The sequence below is a fragment of the Oncorhynchus mykiss genome, chromosome 26 (genome assembly GCF_013265735.2).
Source record: "Oncorhynchus mykiss isolate Arlee chromosome 26, USDA_OmykA_1.1, whole genome shotgun sequence".
Classification (NCBI taxonomy): domain Eukaryota; kingdom Metazoa; phylum Chordata; class Actinopteri; order Salmoniformes; family Salmonidae; genus Oncorhynchus; species Oncorhynchus mykiss.
In genome coordinates this window covers 47638735-47660020 of record NC_048590.1, presented here as the reverse complement: position 1 = coordinate 47660020, position 21286 = coordinate 47638735, and the positions used below count along the sequence as shown (strand labels likewise).

The following is a 21286-nucleotide window of genomic DNA, read 5'->3' as shown; positions in this document are numbered from 1 at the left end:
AATGCTGGTGTAGAAGCATGGTGGCTAGGAAAAACTCCCTAGAAAGGCCAAAACCTAGGAAGAAACCTAGAGAGGAACCAGGCTATGTGGGGTGGCCAGTCCTCTTCTGGCTGTGCCGGGTGGAGATTATAACAGAACATGGCCAAGATGTTCAAATGTTCATAAATGACCAGCATGGTCAAATAATAATAGGCTTCCCTCCCTTATGCTTCAGGCTTCCAACCCTAATGCTTCAGGCTTCCAACCCTAATGCTTCAGGCTTCCAACACTAATGCTTCATGCTTCCCTCATTATGATTCAGGCTTCCCTCATTATGCTTCAGGCATCCCTCATAATGCTTCATGTATCCCTCATTATGCTTCAGGCTTCCCTCCGTTATGCTTCAGGCTTCCCTCCCTGATTCTTCAGGCTTCCCTCCCTAATGCTTCAGGCTTCCTCCCTAATGCTTCACGCTTTCAACCCTAATGCTTCAGGCTTCTAGGGGAGGCTGCCAGGCCTGGTTTATTACTATGGACAGTGAGGGGAGGCTGCCAGGCCTGGTTTATTACTATGGACAGTGAGGGGAGGCTGCCAGGCCTGGTTTATTACTATGGACAGTGAGGGGAGGCTGCCAGGCCTGGTTTATTACTATGGACATTGAGGGGAGGCTGCCAGGCCTGGTTTATTACTATGGACAGTGAGGGGAGGCTGCCAGGCCTGGTTTATTACTATGGACAGTGAGGGGAGGCTGCCAGGCCTGGTTTATTACTATGGACAGTGAGGGGAGGCTGCCAGGCCTGGTTTATTACTATGGATAGTGAGGGGAGGCTGCCAGGCCTGGTTTATTACTATGGACAGTGAGGGGAGGCTGCCAGGCCTGGTTTATTACTATGGACCGTTAGGGGAGCCTGCCAGGCCTGGTTTATTACTATGGACAGTTAGGGGAGGCTGCCAGGCCTGGTTTATTACTATGGACAGTTAGGGGAGGCTGCCAGGCCTGGTTTATTACTATGGACAGTGAGGGGCGGCTGCCAGGCCTGGTTTATTACTATGGACAGTCAGGGGAGGCTGCCAGGCCTGGTTTAGTACTATGGACAGTGAGGGGAGGCTGCCAGGCCTGGTTTATTACTATGGACAGTGAGGGGAGGCTGCCAGGCCTGGTTTATTACTATGGACAGTTAGGGGAGGCTGCCAGGCCTGGTTTATTACTATGGACAGTGAGGGGAGGCTGCCAGGCTTGGTTTATTACTATGGACAGTGAGGGGAGGCTGCCAGGCCTGGTTTATTACTATGGACAGTGAGGGGAGGCTGCCAGGCCTGGTTTATTACTATGGACAGTTAGGGGAGGCTGCCAGGCCTGGTTTATTACTATGGACAGTTAGGGGAGGCTGCCAGGCCTGGTTTATTACTATGGACAGTTAGGGGAGGCTGCCAGGCCTGGTTTATTACTATGGACAGTGAGGGGAGGCTGCCAGGCCTGGTTTATTACTATGGACAGTGAGGGGAGGCTGCCAGGCCTGGTTTATTGCTATGGACAGTTAGGGGAGGCTGCCAGGCCTGGTTTATTACTATGGACAGTGAGAGGAGGCTGCCAGGCCTGGTTTATTACTATGGACAGTGAGGGGAGGCTGCCAGGCCTGGTTTATTACTATGGACAGTGAGGGGAGGCTGCCAGGCCTGGTTTATTACTATGGACAGTGAGGGGAGGCTGCCAGGACTGGTTTATTACTATGGACAGTGAGGGGAGGCTGCCAGGCCTGGTTTATTACTATGGACAGTTAGGGGAGGCTGCCAGGCCTGGTTTATTACTATGGATAGTGAGGGGAGGCTGCCAGGCCTGGTTTATTACTATGGACAGTGAGGGGAGGCTGACAGGCCTGGTTTATTACTATGGACAGTGAGGGGAGGCTGCCAGGCCTGGTTTATTACTATGGGCAGTTAGGGGAGGCTGCCAGGCCTGGTTTATTACTATGGACAGTGAGGGGAGGCTGCCAGGCCTGGTTTATTACTATGGACAGTCAGGGGCGGCTGCCAGGCCTGGTTTATTACTATGGACAGTTAGGGGAGGCTGACAGGCCTGGTTTATTACTATGGACAGTGAGGGGAGGCTGCCAGGCCTGGTTTATTACTATGGGCAGTGAGGGGAGGCTGCCAGGCCTGGTTTATTACTATGGACAGTGAGGGGAGGCTGCCAGGCCTGGTTTATTACTATGGACAGTGAGGGGAGGCCTCCAGGCCTGGTTTATTACTATGGATAGTGAGGGGAGGCTGCCAGGCCTGGTTTATTACTATGGACAGTGAGGGGAGGCTGCCAGGCCTGGTTTATTACTATGGACAGTTAGGGGAGGCTGCCAGGCCTGGTTTATTATTATGGACAGTGAGGGGAGGCTGCCAGGCCTGGTTTATTACTATGGACAGTTAGGGGAGGCTGCCAGGCCTGGTTTATTACTATGGACAGTTAGGGGAGGCTGCCAGGCCTGGTTTATTACTATGGACAGTGAGGGGAGGCTGCCAGGCCTGGTTTATTACTATGGACAGTTAGGGGAGGCTGCCAGGCCTGGTTTATTACTATGGACAGTGAGGGGAGGCTGCCAGGCCTGGTTTATAACTATGGACAGTGAGGGGAGGCTGCCAGGCTTGGTTTATTACTATGGACAGTTAGGGGAGGCTGCCAGGCCTGATTTATTACTATGGACAGTGAGGGGAGGCTGCCAGGCCTGGTTTATTACTATGGACAGTGAGGGGAGGCCTCCAGGCCTGGTTTATTACTATGGACAGTGAGGGGAGGCTGCCAGGCCTGGTTTATTACTATGGACAGTGAGGGGAGGCTGCCAGGCCTGGTTTATTACTATGGACAGTTAGGGGAGGCCTCCAGGCCTGGTTTATTACTATGGACAGTGAGGGGAGGCTGCCAGGCCTAGTTTATTACTATGGACAGTGAGGGGAGGCTGCCAGGCAAGGGGGAAGGTGGAAATTCTTTGCAGCCTGATGTGTGCAGTGGGCTGTGACTTAGTGCAAAGCCTTCAGTCTCAGTGAACTCAGTGAGTAGTGGTGTGTATCCCAATCTCACTTTCTCTTCTTCTCCTCTAATTGTCACACCTCTTCTCTTATTTCGCTCTAATTTCTCTCTCTCTTTCAACCCCCCCACCCTCTCTCTCTCTGTCTCTCTCTCTGTGTGAAAGTTGACAGCGCTGGGCAGCTTCCACAAGTCAGTAATGAGGGGTACTCTGGGGAAGCCCCTGTCCAAGGAGAGACTCATTGATCCAGACAGACCGACAGGCCGGCTAGGAGTTCCAAACCGCACAGCTCCCTCTCCAAAGCGCTTTTCCCCTGAGCACACACAGACAGGTTTGGTAGAAAGTTGGAAATTGAAAGTTGGAATTGATAGACACTAAACAGAAAACAAGATCCCACAAAACCCAAAAGGAAAATTACAACTTATATGTGATCCCCAATCAGAGACAACGATAGACAGCTAGCTGCCTTCTGATTGGGAACCACACGCGGCCAAAAACAAAGAAATAGAGAACATAGACTTTCCTACCCGAGTCACACCCTGACCTAACCAAACATAGAGAACAAAAAGGATCTCTAAGGTCAGGGCATGACATTAGGCTTCCTGTAACTTCCATCATGTGCACATTTCATATCAAATTAAATGTCCATTAGTTTCATGTGGAATTCTCGTCTCGTTACATTTTCATCTACTAAAATTAATTTGTAATAGTTATTGTGTTTTTTCCAGGGCATTTCGTCTCGTTATCGTCCTAGTTTTAGTCAGGAAAAGTAGGTTGTTGAGTATTTTTCATCATGGTTGTTGTTGACGAAATTAACACTGTTGTTGATGTAGCTTTAAACCAATGCGTTGTGATCCTCTTGCCAGGTCCAACCTCTCCCTGGTCTACTGGCCTGCATTTCCAATGTGAATGAGGTCATCCCGTCTCTCCCGGAGTCATGCCCCAGTAGTACGTCTAATAAACCCTGGGTTATATTCAGTCACAGTGAAGAGGATACGGTACAGTACAGTGGCGTGGGACGAGAGGTCTGTGAACAAGAGGTTCCAGTTGCTTCAAATTTCCCCCCGGTGCTATAATAGTCCATGGATACTGCTGCTTCCAGTACAGTTTGAGAGTGGAAAGCCAGAGGAAGTCCACATCAAGCAGGCCTACAGGATATGCCTCTCTCCCCCCTCTCTCTGTGTACTGTCATGTTTTTCCATGTGGGAGGGGTTGGACGGTTAGTGGGGGAGTGGATCATACCATGAGAAGGGGAGGTGGTGAGGGGGAGGGGTGCAGGAAACAGTGCGGGATAGCATTTCAGCTGTGACCTCTGACCCCTGTGATGTTAGGGCGCTCTGTGATCTGGGGCAGCAAATGGAAATTATGTTGCGCTGACAGAAGCTTCTGAGGACTGAGAGATGAATTGGTTTCTCTGTGGTGGAGCTGGTTAAGACAGGAGGGTAGTGGACTCGACTGAACCCTCTGTGGTGGAGCTGGTTAAGACAGGAGGGTAGTGGACTCGACTGAACCCTCTGTGGTGGAGCTGGTTAAGACAGGAGGGTAGTGGACTCGACTGAACCCCCTGTGGTGGAGCTGGTTAAGACAGGAGGGTAGTGGACTTGACTGAACCCTCTGTGGTGGAGCTGGTTAAGACAGGAGGGTAGTGGACTCGACTGAACCCTCTGTGGTGGAGCTGGTTAAGACAGGAGGGTAGTGGACTTGACTGAACCCTCTGTGGTGGAGCTGGTTAAGACAGGAGGGTATTGGACTTGACTGAATGCTCTCAAGCCATGGCTTGTCTTCCAGCCCCCAGCTACAGTAGGGGCGAAAAACACTGAGGCGGATTGTTAAGTACCCATGTCTGTTCAATGATGAAGTACAGTAGGAGGAATACTGTATGTGGAAGAGTTGTGTGGTGCCGTCTTAGTTGGAACATTTGACACAATAATTTAACTTGTAGAAGTGTGAACAACCGGAGTTCATCTCGCTGTTTATTAGCTCAAGATTGGCTGTATACTGTTTTATTAGAGCAAGATGCTCTTTGTATGTTTTTGTGATTTGTTAGATATTCATCATTTTAAAATGGAATAAAGTACTGTACATTGTATGTCTTGGATGTGTGTCAGAGTAGATAGATAGAAAGCCTGCAGCCGGCATATTCTGTCCCACATGCTTCAGTCGATCTCGCTTCACAATATACTGTGTTTTCTTTATTCCTATCACTGTGTATTGTGAAGCTGGCTGATGAAACCATATGGGAACATAATATACAGTACTAACTACTACAGCCACTATCTCCCCCTTGACTACTATCTTGACCTTGACATTCACCTAGAATTCCCCATTTAAGATGGCTCATCTACCATGATTCAGATTCATGAGACGCTGATATGTTCGTATACCACCACTTCATTGCTGGTTATTGTTTGTATATGTTTTGTATATTTTGTCCTGAATGTTCTTGCTGTTGGGCTCTGGTGGGTTAGATTTCCAAACTTGAAACGTACTTACCAGCTGTCCAGTGAGGGAAAAAAACATGGCTCCTCTAGCTAATTAGTGTGCAATGAGATTTGCTTGTTGTGAGATATTTGGTGAAATGTACAATATATTACCCTGGACTCTATGATTTAAGCAAGGAGTCAACTCAGGATGGCAGTGATGTTGGAATCTCAGCATTACAAATGACTCCAGTTCCTAGAATAGTTTCAGCAAATGGTATGTGCCAAGAAAGGCATATTTATTTCAATTTCTAATGCTCTTCCTGGGTTTAATATGATAGCAACCCAGCTCTCTGGGGGGTCTCGCTACCTAGCTTTACAGCAATATTAGAATTTGTCTGGAGAAGGAAGCTTTGAGCATACTTAAAGCACACTGTAGACAGGATACCTCCACGCCAATTGCTGCTGACAAAGGTGAGTCATGGTTAAAAATAAAGCTTTGCTTCTCGGTGACTGTTTGTGTATGTGTGTATCCTGTCTGCTTTTATTCACAGGATTATGTCTTGTTTTTATTCAGCACCTGCAGCAACTCATCCAAACTCACCTTCCACTGTCGCTACGCTAGCTCATCCAGACTCACCTTCCTCCCAGTCGCTAGTCTAACTTTCGTGACTGGAACAAATTGCAAAAATCGCTGAAGTTGGAGACTTTTATCTCCCTCACCAACTTCAAACATCTGCTATCTGAGCAGTTAACCGATCGCTGCAGCTGTACATAGTCTATCGGTAAATAGCCCACCCATTTTTACCTACCTCATCCCCATACTGTTTTTATTTATTTACTTTTCTGCTCTTTTGCACACCAATATCTCTACCTGTACATGACCATCTGATCATTTATCACTCCAGTGTTATTAACCTGCAAAACTGTAATTATTCGCCTACCTCCTCATGCCTTTTGCACACAATGTATATAGACTCCCCTTTCTTTTTTTTTTTTTTCAACTGTGTTATTGACTTGTTAATTGTTTACTCCATGTGTAACTCTGTGTTGTCTGTTCACACTGCTATGCTTTATCTTGGCCAGGTCGCAGTTGCAAATGAGAACTTGTTCTCAACTAGCCTACCTGGTTAAATAAAGGTGAAATAAAAAATAAAAAAATAAAACTCATCCGGACTCACCTTCCTCCCAGTCGCTACTCTAACTCATCCGAACTCACCTTCCTCTGTTGCTACTCTAGCTCATCCGGGCTGTATATAGCCTCGTTATTGTTATTCTTATTGTGTTACTTTTTATTTTAGTCTACTTGGTAAATATTTTCTTCTTCTTGAACTGCACTGTTGGTTAAGGGCTTGTGTAAGTAAGCATTTCACGGTAAAGTCTACACTTGTTGTATTTGGTGCATGTGACAAATAAAGTTTGATTTGAAATTGGGGAGAAAAGGGGATAAAAATAATATATTTTAAAAACTCACCCAGACTCACCTTCCTCTCAGTCGCTACGCTAACTTGCCCAGATTCACCATCCTCTCAGTCGCTACGCTAACTTGCCCAGATTCACCATCCTCTCAGTCGCTACGCTAACTTGCCCAGATTCACCATCCTCTCAGTTGCTACGCTAACTCACCCAGACTCACCTTCCTCTCATTTGCTACGCTAACTCACCCAGACTCACCTTCCTCTCAGTCACTATGCTAACTCACCCAGACTCACCTTCCTTTGTCACTATGCTAATTCACCCAGACACACCTTCCTCTCAGTCACTATGCTAACTCACCCAGACTCACCTTCCTTTGTCACTATGCTAACTCACCCAGACTCACCTTCCTCTCAGTCACTATGCTAACTCACCCAGACTCACCTTCCTTTGTCACTATGCTAATTCACCCAGACTCACCTTCCTCTCAGTCACTATGCTAACTCACCCAGACTCACCTTCCTTTGTCACTATGCTAACTCACCCAGACTCACCTTCCTCTCAGTCACTACGCTAACTCACCCAGACTCACCTTCCTTTGTCACTACGCTAACTCACCCAGACTCACCTTCCTTTGTCACTATGCTAACTCACCCAGACTCACCTTCCTCTCAGTCACTATGCTAACTCACCCAGACTCACCTTCCTCTCAGTCACTATGCTAACTCACCCAGACTCACCTTCCTCTCAGTCACTATGCTAACTCACCCAGACTCACCTACCTCTCAGTCACTATGCTAATTCACCCAGACTCACCTTCCTCTCAGTCACTATGCCAACTCACCCAGACTCACCTTCCTTTGTCACTATGCTAACTCACCCAGACTCACCTTCCTCTGTTGCTACGCTAGCTTACCGAGACTCACCTTCCTTTCAGCTCCTCACCTTCCTTTCAAGTTAGTTGGCAATTTAAACCGAATTGGTTACAGATTCATCACAAGACAACTCCATCGCTTACTATTCATTTTTTCAATTACATTTATCTTTTTAATGCAAGAGGCGATCGATCGATCATGCACAATCTCCCAATAACTCAACATCCTCGTCTCCACTTCTAAGGACATATCCTCCTTGTGTTGGGGATAATGTTACAAAGGTAGCGTGTTATGTAATCTGATACATTTTTATGAGTCACAAGTAATATAACGCTTTACTTTCCATTCATAGTAATATTGTAAAGTATGTCATATGTAATATATTGCTATTTCAAGTAACTAATCCACAACAACTGTCTTCAATTTTCATTGTGATTCTAATCACTAAGATCTGGCCTTGCATTATCAGTTGAAAGAAATGAAAGATAAATCTTACTGTAGACTGGAAAAGAGAGCCTCTTCAGGACCGCTTGAGAGCACCGTGTAGCTCATTATTGTTCTTATTTCTGTTCGTTTTCAATAATCCTCTGGCAATGTTTTATTAATTGAATAATGTATTCCTCTTTCCATTTCATATTCACTGATGTGCTTTAATGGTGCTGCGAGAGGATAAATATTCTAAAGAACTTCTGCCCTCATTTTCCCTCGGCAACCGTGGCTTCAATCTATCATTCCCATAATACATCTGCAGGCGCTGAAAACCGTTTTCATCCATTACAGAAGGTTATCTACAGTCACAAGCTTTATCATTTTGCACCCGATGGGGATATTATTTGGTTATTAAACCCCACATTATATTTTTTTTATCTGGGATTTCTCAGGGGAATTATTTGAAATGTTTTAATTATACAGTATTTGTCTAAATTTCCCATTGACAGCGAGGTATGATTTGATCTGAAGATATACTCTACTAAGTTAAAATCATACAGGGTTGATCTCCCTTCCAAAGCACAGATGAATGTGGACATATAGCGCATAACTATATTGTTCTTCATCACTTTTAATGTCTCATAAATGTCTTTCATTTGTATGTTTTTGTTGAAAGGATCTGTATTGCTCGGTCAGAATGAACATCGTCAGCAACACTCACTACTATCACTAAGATCTGGTACATATCAGCCCTGAGGCCTCAGCAGACTTTAATTTCCCCTTTCTCTCTGTCTCAGATCAGGCCCCTATATGCTTTACATGTATATTTTAGCATAGGATTTGTCTTAATTACGTCATGCATACAGATGATAGTGATTTGGCACCGTTAGCGTCTCATACTAGCTATACCTTGTTTAAGTGACCTTGGATGACTGAGACCATTAGTGATGAAAGATTAGGAAAACTCCTCATCACCTTGTAAAATGCACAATAGCTGATTTGGCTGCGACGATGATGATGTTTCTCATTGTGTAACTTGTGAAATGTCATTATAATATTGTGCCTTGAGCAAATCCCATTATAATGAAGCAATCCCGTTATCATGAAGACATGTTTTCGTTGTGTCATTTAATCATACTCTTATGACATCCATGTAATGTGAACCATGTGCTGCTTCGCTAGTGGTATTTGTGGCTGTAGCAAGTTGTTGTCATGCTGTTAAGTCCCTCTCAGCTTTCCCTATATGAGAAAACCATGCTTGCATTTTGGTTATTTCACAATCACATAGTTACATTCTCACCACACATGTAATGTGAACCAGGACTCTGACATATTGTATCTAATGAGTGTTGCTAGTGTCTGTGCTTTTGTATTGCTGTAAAGCTGTGCCTTTCAGATTGCTTTAAGTTGTTGTCCCCATGGTGCACATCTCTGTTGAATTCAGACGTCCCAGTGCCCTGACCTGAAGGAGCCTGTCAAGCATTCATAACACAAACAACCCTCGTTAGCACGCCTCTGTGAGCCTTGTTAGTGCTCCTCTGTGAGCCTTGTTAGTGCTCCTCTGTGAGCCTCGTTAGCGCGCCTCTGTTAGCCTCATTAGCGTGCCTCTGTTAGCCTCATTAGCGCGCCTCTGTTAGCCTCATTAGCGCACCTCTGTTAGCCTCATTAGCACTTCTCTGTTAGCCTCATTAGAGCGCCTCTGTTAGCCTCGTTAGTGCTCCTCTGTGAGCCTTGTTAGTGCTCCTCTGTGAGCCTCATTAGCGCGCCTCTGTTAGCCTCATTAGCGCGCCTCTGTTAGCCTCGTTAGCGCACCTCTGTTAGCCTCGTTAGGCGCCTCTGTGAGCCTTTGTTAGCGTGCTTCTGTGAGCTTCGTTAGCGCGCCTCTGTGAGCACAGGGTAATAGAGCATGAGCAGGAATGCCTATGAGCCATCTGAGCAGTGACCTTTGAACTTAAGGGGCTCAGTGGTCCTGGTGTGTTGTTATTCAACTTTTAAAATCCATTCTTTATAGTACAAAGTCTGACTTGGGTCACAGTCTCTATAGGGCATATGTAGCAATTATCTTTTCTATTAAGGGAACTTAGTTATGCAGAAGCTGTTGGTGTCCTTATTATACAGAATTGTCTCACAGATAACTCTCTCTGTGCCTCTGTGTCTCTGTGTCTCTCTCTCTCTCAGGGCTCACGTGTCTTCGTGACCGCCTCACGTTCCGTTTCTGTCAGACCCTCCAGTGGCTTGGCCGATGCCACCTGCCCGCCGTGCGGACACAGTGCTGCAAGACCTGTGGCCGGCGTTCCCGTGGCAACGAGCGCACGTCCCGTCGCTGAGGTCAGCGATCAATATAGGGTGTACACGGTCACCCACACTCTTACACTCTCACACGCACAGACATGGACACGCACAGACATGGACACGCACAGACATGGACACGCACAGACATGGACACGCACAGACATGGACACACACAGACATGGACACGCACAGACATGGTCACGCACAGACATGGACACGCACAGACATGGACACGCACAGACATGGACACGCACAGACATGGACACGCACAGACATGGACACGCACAGACATGGACACGCACAGACATGGACACGCACAGACATGGACACACACAGACATGAACACACACAGACATGGATACGCACAGACATGGACACGCACAGACATGGACACGCACAGACATGGACACGCACAGACATGGACTCACACAGACATGAACACACACAGGCATGGACACACACAGACATGGACACACACAGACATGAACACACACAGACATGGACACACACACACACAGCACATACAGATGATCAGGTAGCAGCTCTGGACCTGCAAAATTGCAGCGTCCATCTTGTCCATCTGTCGTTGAAGGGTGAATCTTGAGCTGGATACACACACAATTTCTCATACAGGTCTAGTGTCAAATTGGTAGCTACTCTCACCCTGCTGTCCTGGCTGCTGGGTCAGAGCTGCTGGGTCACATCTTCTCAGTGCTGTTGGGATAGAGCCACAATTCTGGGTGGTAGGAAAACTATACCTGAGCTGTGCTTGATTAGTTTGCCTGGTATAATGGAACCAATGGAATAGTCCCAAAGGTGCTAATAGAATTATATCAAGCACTCCTCAAAAAATGATTTTACACATAGTAGGATGGGAGCACATGACACAACAAAAATTCCTCCAAACTGTATAATGAAGAAACATGGTTGTTGCTCTCTCTACTGTTGAGATAAGGATGTATGTGTTTGTTTGCACTTTTCTCTCTGATGGATCCAACTGTTATTCTGTTTTGATTGTGAGAAATGGTGCAGCTGGAACACGTGGTTTAGTCATATGTCTGGTTCAGCCAGTAGCAACGTGGACTGGAACATGTTGTTTAGTCATATGTCTGGTTCAGCCAGTAGCAACATGGACTGGAACACGTTGTTTAGTCATATGTCTGGTTCAGCCAGTAACAACGTGGACTGTAACACGTTGTTTAGTCATATGTCTGGTTCAGCCAGTAGCAACGTGGACTGGAACACGTTGTTTAGTCATATGTCTGGTTCAGCCAGTAGCAACGTGGACTGGAACACGTTGTTTAGTCATATGTCTGGTTCAGCCAGTAGCAACGTGGACTGGAACACGTTGTTTAGTCATATGTCTGGTTCAGCCAGTAGCAACGTGGACTGGAACACGTTGTTTAGTCATATGTCTGGTTCAGCCAGTAGCATCGTGGACTGGAACACGTTGTTTAGTCATATGTCTGGTTCAGCCAGTAGCAACGTGGACTGGAACACATTGTTTAGTCATATGTCTGGTTCAGCCAGTAGCAACGTGGACTGGAACACGTTGTTTAGTCATATGTCTGGTTCAGCCAGTAGCAACGTGGACTGGAACACGTTGTTTAGTCATATGTCTGGTTCAGCCAGTAGCAACGTGGACTGGAACACGTGGTTTAGTCATATGTCTGGTTCAGCCAGTAGCAACGTGGACTGGAACACGTGGTTTAGTCATATGTCTGGTTCAGCCAGTAGCAACGTGGACTGGAACACGTGGTTTAGTCATATGTCTGGTTCAGCCAGTAGCAACGTGGACTGGAACACGTTGTTTAGTCATATGTCTGGTTCAGCCAGTAACAACGTGGACTGGAACACGTTGTTTAGTCATATGTCTGGTTCAGCCAGTAGCAACGTGGACTGGAACACGTTGTTTAGTCATATGTCTGGTTCAGCCAGTAACAACGTGGACTGGAACACGTTGTTTAGTCATATGTCTGGTTCAGCCAGTAGCAACGTGGACTGTAACACGTTGTTTAGTCATATGTCTGGTTCAGCCAGTAGCAACGTGGACTGGAACACGTTGTTTAGTCATATGTCTGGTTCAGCCAGTAGCAACGTGGACTGGAACACGTTGTTTAGTCATATGTCTGGTTCAGCCAGTAACAACGTGGACTGGAACACGTTGTTTAGTCATATGTCTGGTTCAGCCAGTAGCAACGTGGACTGGAACACGTTGTTTAGTCATATGTCTGGTTCAGCCAGTAACAACGTGGACTGGAACACGTTGTTTAGTCATATGTCTGGTTCAGCCAGTAGCAACGTGGACTGGAACACGTTGTTTAGTCATATGTCTGGTTCAGCCAGTAGCAACGTGGACTGGAACACGTTGTTTAGTCATATGTCTGGTTCAGCCAGTAGCAACGTGGACTGGAACACGTTGTTTAGTCATATGTCTGGTTCAGCCAGTAGCAACGTGGACTGGAACACGTTGTTTAGTCATATGTCTGGTTCAGCCAGTAACAACGTGGACTGGAACACGTTGTTTAGTCATATGTCTGGTTCAGCCAGTAGCAACGTGGACTGTAACACGTTGTTTAGTCATATGTCTGGTTCAGCCAGTAGCAACGTGGACTGTAACACGTTGTTTAGTCATATGTCTGGTTCAGCCAGTAGCAACGTGGACTGTAACACGTTGTTTAGTCATATGTCTGGTTCAGCCAGTAGCAACGTGGACTGGAACACGTTGTTTAGTCATATGTCTGGTTCAGCCAGTAGCAACGTGGACTGGAACACGTTGTTTAGTCATATGTCTGGTTCAGCCAGTAGCAACGTGGACTGGAACACGTTGTTTAGTCATATGTCTGGTTCAGCCAGTAGCAACGTGGACTGTAACACGTTGTTTAGTCATATGTCTGGTTCAGCCAGTAACAACGTGGACTGTAACACGTTGTTTAGTCATATGTCTGGTTCAGCCAGTAACAACGTGGACTGTAACACATTGTTTAGTCATATGTCTGGTTCAGCCAGTAACAACGTGGACTGGAACACGTTGTTTAGTCATATGTCTGGTTCAGCCAGTAGCAACGTGGACTGTAACACGTGGTTTAGTCATATGTCTGGTTCAGCCAGTAGCAACGTGGACTGGAACACGTTGTTTAGTCATATGTCTGGTTCAGCCAGTAGCAACGTGGACTGGAACACGTTGTTTAGTCATATGTCTGGTTCAGCCAGTAACAACGTGGACTGTAACACGTGGTTTAGTCATATGTCTGGTTCAGCCAGTAGCAACGTGGACTGGACCAGCGTACTGATTTAGCATACAGTTGTTACACATTTGTTAACTACCAGATTACCTTGTAGCTCGTACAATGCTTTGTATTGATAGCAGCTGATGTAGCGACTAGTACAGGTAGAATAAGCAACACCACTTGTCAAGTTGGTTCCCAGCTTGTGAACAATGCTTTATAAAGCAGCTATGTAGTGTAATTACAGTTTCATGAATGCTTATAAAGTGAGTAAATTAAAAAAGCCAAATTCTTTGACAATGGTGCTGCGAAAATAACCTGGTGCTAGAGGCGTCCTCAAGCGTCAAACCCCGTCAGGTCAGGTGTTGGCTGACCAGTGCCTTTTCTACTTGAATCCTGCCCTCCATTAAGGTATTTGTCTCTAAATTCTGCCATTTTAGTATTTGACATTTTAGAATTTGTCTCTAAATTCTGCCATTTTAGAATTTGTCTCTAAATCTCAGTAGAATTCAGTTTTGACCTCATGTACAGTAATGGGAGAATTGTTGTTCAGTGTACAGGGGAATAGAATCATTAGAATCATGTTACTTTTAGCCATTCTCAGAGAATTACAGAGGGCATAGAGGTTTTAGAACAACAGCACAAGGGAGGAATATATGAATTGCTCATTTAAGTTATCAGTGCATTGCTTTTATAAATTAGAATGAATCATTTTGTATGCCTCCAAGAATGAGTATTTCTTCTGTCATTTTGATGTAGTGAGTGGCTGTAATATTTTGTTTAGGCAATATGCAAACACTTGACCCGCCTCCCTAATTTATGCACTCTGTGTAATTATTACTAATGATGATACATTGTTCTAAGAATTAATTTCCTGTCAAATGTTTCGCTTTTAAATTAGTTCTTTCAGAATTCCTTTGTTTTTGAGGATACTCTGTTAAAAAACAACAATATGTTTTCTCATCGCGGCTCTGATAAATCATCAATACTTACAGTAGTTTAAACTCTGAGACCTTTATTCTTATTCACCTTTGTTTTAACCACTTTTTTTGACGATTTAGTTTATTTTGTAAATCTGTGACCACTGAGAGATACTGTATATGTGTCACTTTTGCTTTTGAAATGTCATTTTTAGTTTGACCATACACATTAGAGTTGATAATGATGATAAATCTTCAGCAGTCCTTTACGTTTCTAAAGACTCAGAAGTAGTTTATATCACTCCTGATTCAGGGATCCTTTTAGTCATGCAACCTGAGGAAATTAGGATTTACCACAAGGTTCTGACAGATGAATGATTAGTCTTGTAAATGTTTTGCTTTATAAGTGATGTATCCTCTATGTACAGTCATATTTTTCCAGCAGCTTCCCATTCCTGTAGTGGTAGGACAGAGGTTATTCTATGCTCTGGGCTATATTGGCACCATCTGTAAGCGCTGTGGTGAGGTTGACCTCTGAACTTCCACCTGAGGTTGATGGTGAGAACCAGGGCGGAGTAGCTGCCTGAGGCTTTCCTGCAGTGGGTATGTGGCATACTACTGTTTGTGAAACAAAGTTTGTATATTCATCTCTAAAGGGCACAGGGAAAGATCTCTTTTGTTGTTTCATCTTGCCTCTTAACAATGCTCGGCATGTTCAACAGCACTCAAACCCATCCACTTCCAAAAGCAATTTAGTCATGCTTCTTTGTGTTCATCAATAGTTTATTTTGTAACATAAATGTTTGTACTTTACATTTTGTATTTATACCACTTCAAATAAAACATTTTGAAAATAAAAACCCAGTTTGATGCATTATTCTGCTGTGTTTAATGATTAAAAAGAATAATCCATGTAAAGTGTTTCCATTCAAAGCTACAGGGAGGCCGGTTGTATTTCATGTCTCCAGTCAGAGAAAGTCACAGATCTGAAACTCTTTATGCAGGCAGCTTTTCACTTGAGACGATTCAGAGCAGAAGCCAACGTCCTCAGAGGAAGTAAAACACTGGCTGAGGGTTTTCATGGACCAGTTTCTTTTCTTCTTTTTTTGTAACAGTACAAACAACAACATACAAGACACTCACCAACACCCACAACATCAGCCCTGCCCGGACCCAACTGCTCACACCCTCCATCTCCAACCTGCACCATTTTGTTTCTCTCTGTCACACATGGTCATGCACTTTCAACATTTAGATATATGAAGCACCTGACCTTTCCATTGTGTTAGCGATGGAGGATTGGTTGATTTACGGTTTCGTAAGTATACGTTTTTCAAGATGATTGATGAGAAAATGATCGTCCAACCCATCGGGTATCTCACTGCACCTTCATGTGTCTTGAAATATGCAGACAGACAAATTAAAAGTAGATTTACATTGTAATACAGCCAACAGCCAACTTTGTCCACCATATAAATAAAAAAAACACTCTTTTCCACCCAGCCTTCGTTATCTCAGACACATGGACTGGAGGGTGATTTACGCTTTTTCAATTAACAATCATTTAGATAGGTAAAGAAGTGGTGGAGTTTTGATGGAAGGAGCCCCCTCTGAGATGTTACAATACTTAAGTTCAGAGTTATTTTTTTACTGTTGCTATGAACAGCTTCATTCTGTAATCACATGGTGTCGTTTTGTGAGTTCTCTTCAGTAACAAAGCCTTGAAAATGAGCTAATAACCGTTATTTTGTTTGTCAACCGTTGATAGCATAAGTAAGTAAGCATTTCACCGTAAAGTCTACACTTGTTGTATTCGGCGCATGTGGCAAATAAAGTCTGATTTGATAAGCATTCATAACCATTGATAACATTAAAAAAAAAAAAAAATCTGCCCATTTTCATGGTATCCAATTGGTAGTAGTTACAGTCTTGTCTCATCGCTCTAACTCCCGTACGGACTCGGGAGAGGCAAAGGTCGAGAGCCATGCGTCCTCCGAAACACAACCCAACCTAGCCGCACTGCTTCTTGACACAATGCCCATCCAACCGAGAAGCCAGCCGCACCAATGTGCCAGAGGAAACACCGTACGACCGTGTCAGCGTGCACTGCGCCCGGCCACAGGAGTCACTAGTGCGCAATGAGATAAGGATATCCCTGCCGGCCAAACCCTCCCTAACCCGGACGACGCTGGACCAATTGTGCGCCGCCCCATGGGCCTCTCGGTCTCGGCCGGGTGCGACAGAGTCTGGACTCGATCCCAGAATCTCTGGTGGCACAGCTAGCACTGAGATGCAGTGCCTTAAACCACTGCACCACACGGGAGGGATAACATTCCCGCCACCCGGGAGGGATAACATTCAGAACCATTGATAACATTCAGAGCCATTCAGAACCACTGATAACATTCATAACCATTGATAACATTCAGAACCATTCATAACATTGATAACATTCAGAACCATTCAGAACCACTGATAACATTCAGAACCATTCAGAACCATTGATAACATTCAGAGCCATTCAGAACCACTGATAACATTCATAACCATTCATAACATTGATAACATTCATAACCATTGATAACATTCAGAACCATTCATAACATTGATAACATTCATAACCATTGATAACATTCAGAACCATTCATAACATTGACAACATTCAGAACCATTGATAACATTCAGAACCATTCAGAACCACTGATAACATTCAGAACCATTCATAACATTGATAACATTCATAACCATTCATAACCATTGATAACATTCATAACCATTCATAACATTGATAACATTCATAACCATTGATAACATTCAGAACCATTCATAACATTGACAACATTCAGAACCACTGATAACATTCAGAACCATTCATAACCATTGATAACATTCAGAACCATTCATAACATTGATAACATTCATAACCATTGATAACATTCAGAACCATTCATAACATTGACAACATTCAGAACCACTGATAACATTCAGAACCATTCATAACCATTGATAACATTCAGAACCATTCATAACATTGATAACATTCAGAATCATTGATAACATTCAGAACCATTCATAACCATTGATAACATTCAGAACCATTCATAAGCATTGATAACATTCAGAACCATTCATAACATTGATAACATTCATAACCATTCATTCATGTATGCAGTTAGACCCTCAAAGTCACACCAGGTAGTGTTACCAGTATGATTGCTACCCAGAGAATACCATGCTTTAGTTCTATCACTATGGACTCCAATGAGGCTTCACTAAGGGTATTTTACAGCCTGGGGCCACAGGGACAGTTTAACCCCTTCCACTGGGCCTTGTTTTGTTATGTGTCTCAACAGCTTGTTAAAGGTCTCCCTTGTATAAGCACAGTGGAGCTAGTCTCTACTCTTTCTCAGAGGATCACTTTGTCTATGTCATGATACCCACAAACACAGTTATATTCAATCTGGAAGGCTGAACAGATTCCTCGATAGAAATTAAAAGCTGAAATTGCAGTCTCTGCTAAAGTGGGAATATGTATTTTTAAATGTAAATTCTGCTGTAAAGGTGAATTTCTGCCCTGCTGATTGAATAGAACCCAGTAAGATCAGGTGGGGATAGTCATGTCTGTGTGGTGTCCGTATGTCCACAGTTATGTCCATTACATCTCAAAGGAAACACGTGATGTTAACTGTTTTAACAATGACTTTACACGGTGTTAACAATTACTTTACACAGTGTTAACAATTACTTTACACAGTGTTAACAATGACTTTACACTGTGTTAACAATGACTTTACACTGTGTTAACAATTACTTTACACTGTGTTAACAATGACTTTACACAGTGTTAACAATGACTTTACACAGTGTTAACAATGACTTTACACTGTGTTAACAATGACTTTACACTGTGTTAACAATGACTTTACACAGTGTTAACAATGACTTTACACAGTGTTAACAATGACTTTACACAGTGTTAACAATGACTTTACACTGTGTTAACAATGACTTTACACTGTGTTAACAATTACTTTACACTGTGTTAACAATGACTTTACACAGTGTTAACAATGACTTTACACTGTGTTAACAATGACTTTACACTGTGTTAACAATGACTTTACACTGTGTTAACAATGACTTTACACAGTGTTAACAATGACTTTACACAGTGTTAACAATGACTTTACACTGTGTTAACAATGACTTTACACTGTGTTAACAATTACTTTACACTGTGTTAACAATGACTTTACACAGTGTTAACAATGACTTTACACTGTGTTAACAATGACTTTACACTGTGTTAACAATGACTTTACACTGTGTTAACAATGACTTTACACAGTGTTAACAATGACTTTACACTGTGTTAACAATGACTTTACACAGTGTAACAATGACTTTACACTGTGTTAACAATGACTTTACACAGTGTTAACAATGACTTTGCACTGTGTTAGCAATGACTTTGCACAGTGTTAACAATGACTTTACACAGTGTTAACGATGACACTACTCTTGTTGATGCTGCTCCATCTGACGACTTCATCCCCATTCAACTCTTCAGTTTCCACCGACTTCCATTCGGGTTGCAGCAGGTATCTGAGGATGTCTTGAAAAGGACAGCGAACAAAATGTCAGACACCAAAAACATTGCTATCTGGTCATGCCGCAAAGCTTGCTGTCAAAATGTGTGTTTAACCAAGCATAACCTTTTAATCAAGCCTACCTCTATCAACAGCCGTGTATCCCACAAACAACGCAAAGTGGCGTGATAATTGAAAACAAGCTTTATCTTCAATCTCAAGGCTTAACCTTTACAGTTTATCCACCTTGCTACCATGGTAACAGACACAAGGCTGTAAACCAATCAAAGCAAGCAATGTCTGACTTTAGACATCCAAGTCTTGTGGGAGTTTATACAGTTCTCACTATAATCGTGTTGCAACAAAGGAAATGTAGGTGTTTTATCTCTTGTTTTATCTCTCCTGTTGCACCAAACATTAGTTTGTTTGTTGGTGATTTCCTGTTGAAAGATGTGGCTGATACAATCAACTACAGAACACATCTGGTTTCAAAATGCTACGTAAAGCTCGTGACAGGATCTGCTAACAATTAGAGGGATGCAGAGGAAAGAAAAGTGGATTTTATTGTCTATTGAGTGTAGACAAATGAATGCAGATTGTATTTGCCCTCGGGTGATTGCCAGGCTACACTGTTCACAGAAACTCATTTCATTAGAGAAGTTCCACAATGGCGCCGTTGCTGCTTGGCTTTATCTCAGCCTGAGGGCATGGTGTCCCACTCGGAAGCTCTCTTGAATATGGATCAGTCACTCAGAACCGGACCAATGCCAATCTCATTCTGATCCCGCCAGTCTTGAGATGGATTTGATTACCAATAGGAAGGGTCTGTAGGTACACTGTACACAGCCTCAAATAAATATAGAGCCCTAGAAGTGGGTGTCTCCCTTCAAGCCAAGTTCAATCAATTCCTTCATTTTAAACTGCCATGAAGCCACATGAGATTGCTTGGAGGAGCTGGGTTCAATTTGGTGCTCAGACAAAGTGATTGCTGTTTTGTTGCTTTGGAAATGATTCTGCTGCCAGTAGAGCACAATTACAATACAGCCATAACAACACCTAAAAATATGAAACTGAATGGCTTTGTGTCTCTGAAGATGTAAAGTAATCAGTAATATTTTGCTGTGTCTAAGGCCTGTCTATTGTGCTTGTGACTTGTTTTTCAGGTATGCGTGTAGCCTATTATCACTTAAATGTAAAAATACATCTATGGAACGTAATAGTACTAATTACCTTGTCCTCAGTGTGTTATGTAGAACTCGAGCATGTTGTTGTCATCTTTTAACAACGCAAAAGCAATTTGAGAGTTATACGTTGCAAATGATCGTGTGTATGATTGTACCGCAACTTAACTTAATTGTTCCTTCACATTCAGTTAATGAAAGAACCAGAAGTAGAAACACCATTCACACCGAAGCAACCACTCCACTAGTTTAGAACAAATAGGCACTCTGTCATAGAAGATTTCTCCATTGGTATCATAACTTATCAAGCCTGCGGTAACATAGCAGGCCATCCCCACTGGGGACACACTGGTTGAATCAACGTTGTTTCCACGTCAGTAAAATGAAGTTACGTTGAACCCTACGTGGAATAGACGTTGAATTGACGTTTGTGCCCAGTGGGTTCCTGCAATTGCAATAAGTTGTAGTAGGAGACCTACACTGCCTGCAGAAAGGATTCACACCCATTGACTTTTTCCACATCTAATTGTGTTAAAAATGGATTATATTGAGATTGTGTGTCACTGACCTACACACAATACCTCATAATGTCAAAGTGGAATAATGCTTTTAGAAATTGTTACAAACGAATAAAAAATGAAAAGCTGCATCGTCTTGAGTCAAGAAGTACTCAATCCCTTTGTTATGGCAAGTAAAAATGTGCTTAACAAGTCACAAGTTGCATGGACTCACTCTGTGTGCAGTAATATAGTGTTTAATCAATTTAAAAAATATGATTACCTCATCTCTGTACCCTACACATACAATTATCTGTAAGGTCCCTCAATCGAGCAGTGAATTTCAAAAACCTATTCAACCACAAAGACCGGGATGTTTTCCAATGGGAGATTTTCCAATGCCTCGCAAAGAAGGGCACCTATTGGTAGATGAGTGAAAAAAAT

At 43.6% G+C, this 21286-nt stretch overlaps 1 protein-coding gene across 2 annotated transcripts in view; it reads left to right on the top strand.

The window, feature by feature from the left end:
* The window catches only part of LOC110515416 (A disintegrin and metalloproteinase with thrombospondin motifs 7), a 177938-nt gene extending 167324 nt beyond the window's left edge, over nucleotides 1–10614 (top strand). For both annotated transcript variants that reach the window (XM_036964209.1, XM_036964210.1), the window contains one exon: nucleotides 10315–10614. In XM_036964209.1, coding sequence (XP_036820104.1) covers nucleotides 10315–10463 — 149 coding nt within the window. In that variant the 3' untranslated portion in view covers nucleotides 10464–10614. The remainder of the gene's footprint in view (nucleotides 1–10314) is intronic.
* The last annotated feature ends 10672 nt before the right edge of the window (nucleotides 10615–21286 follow it).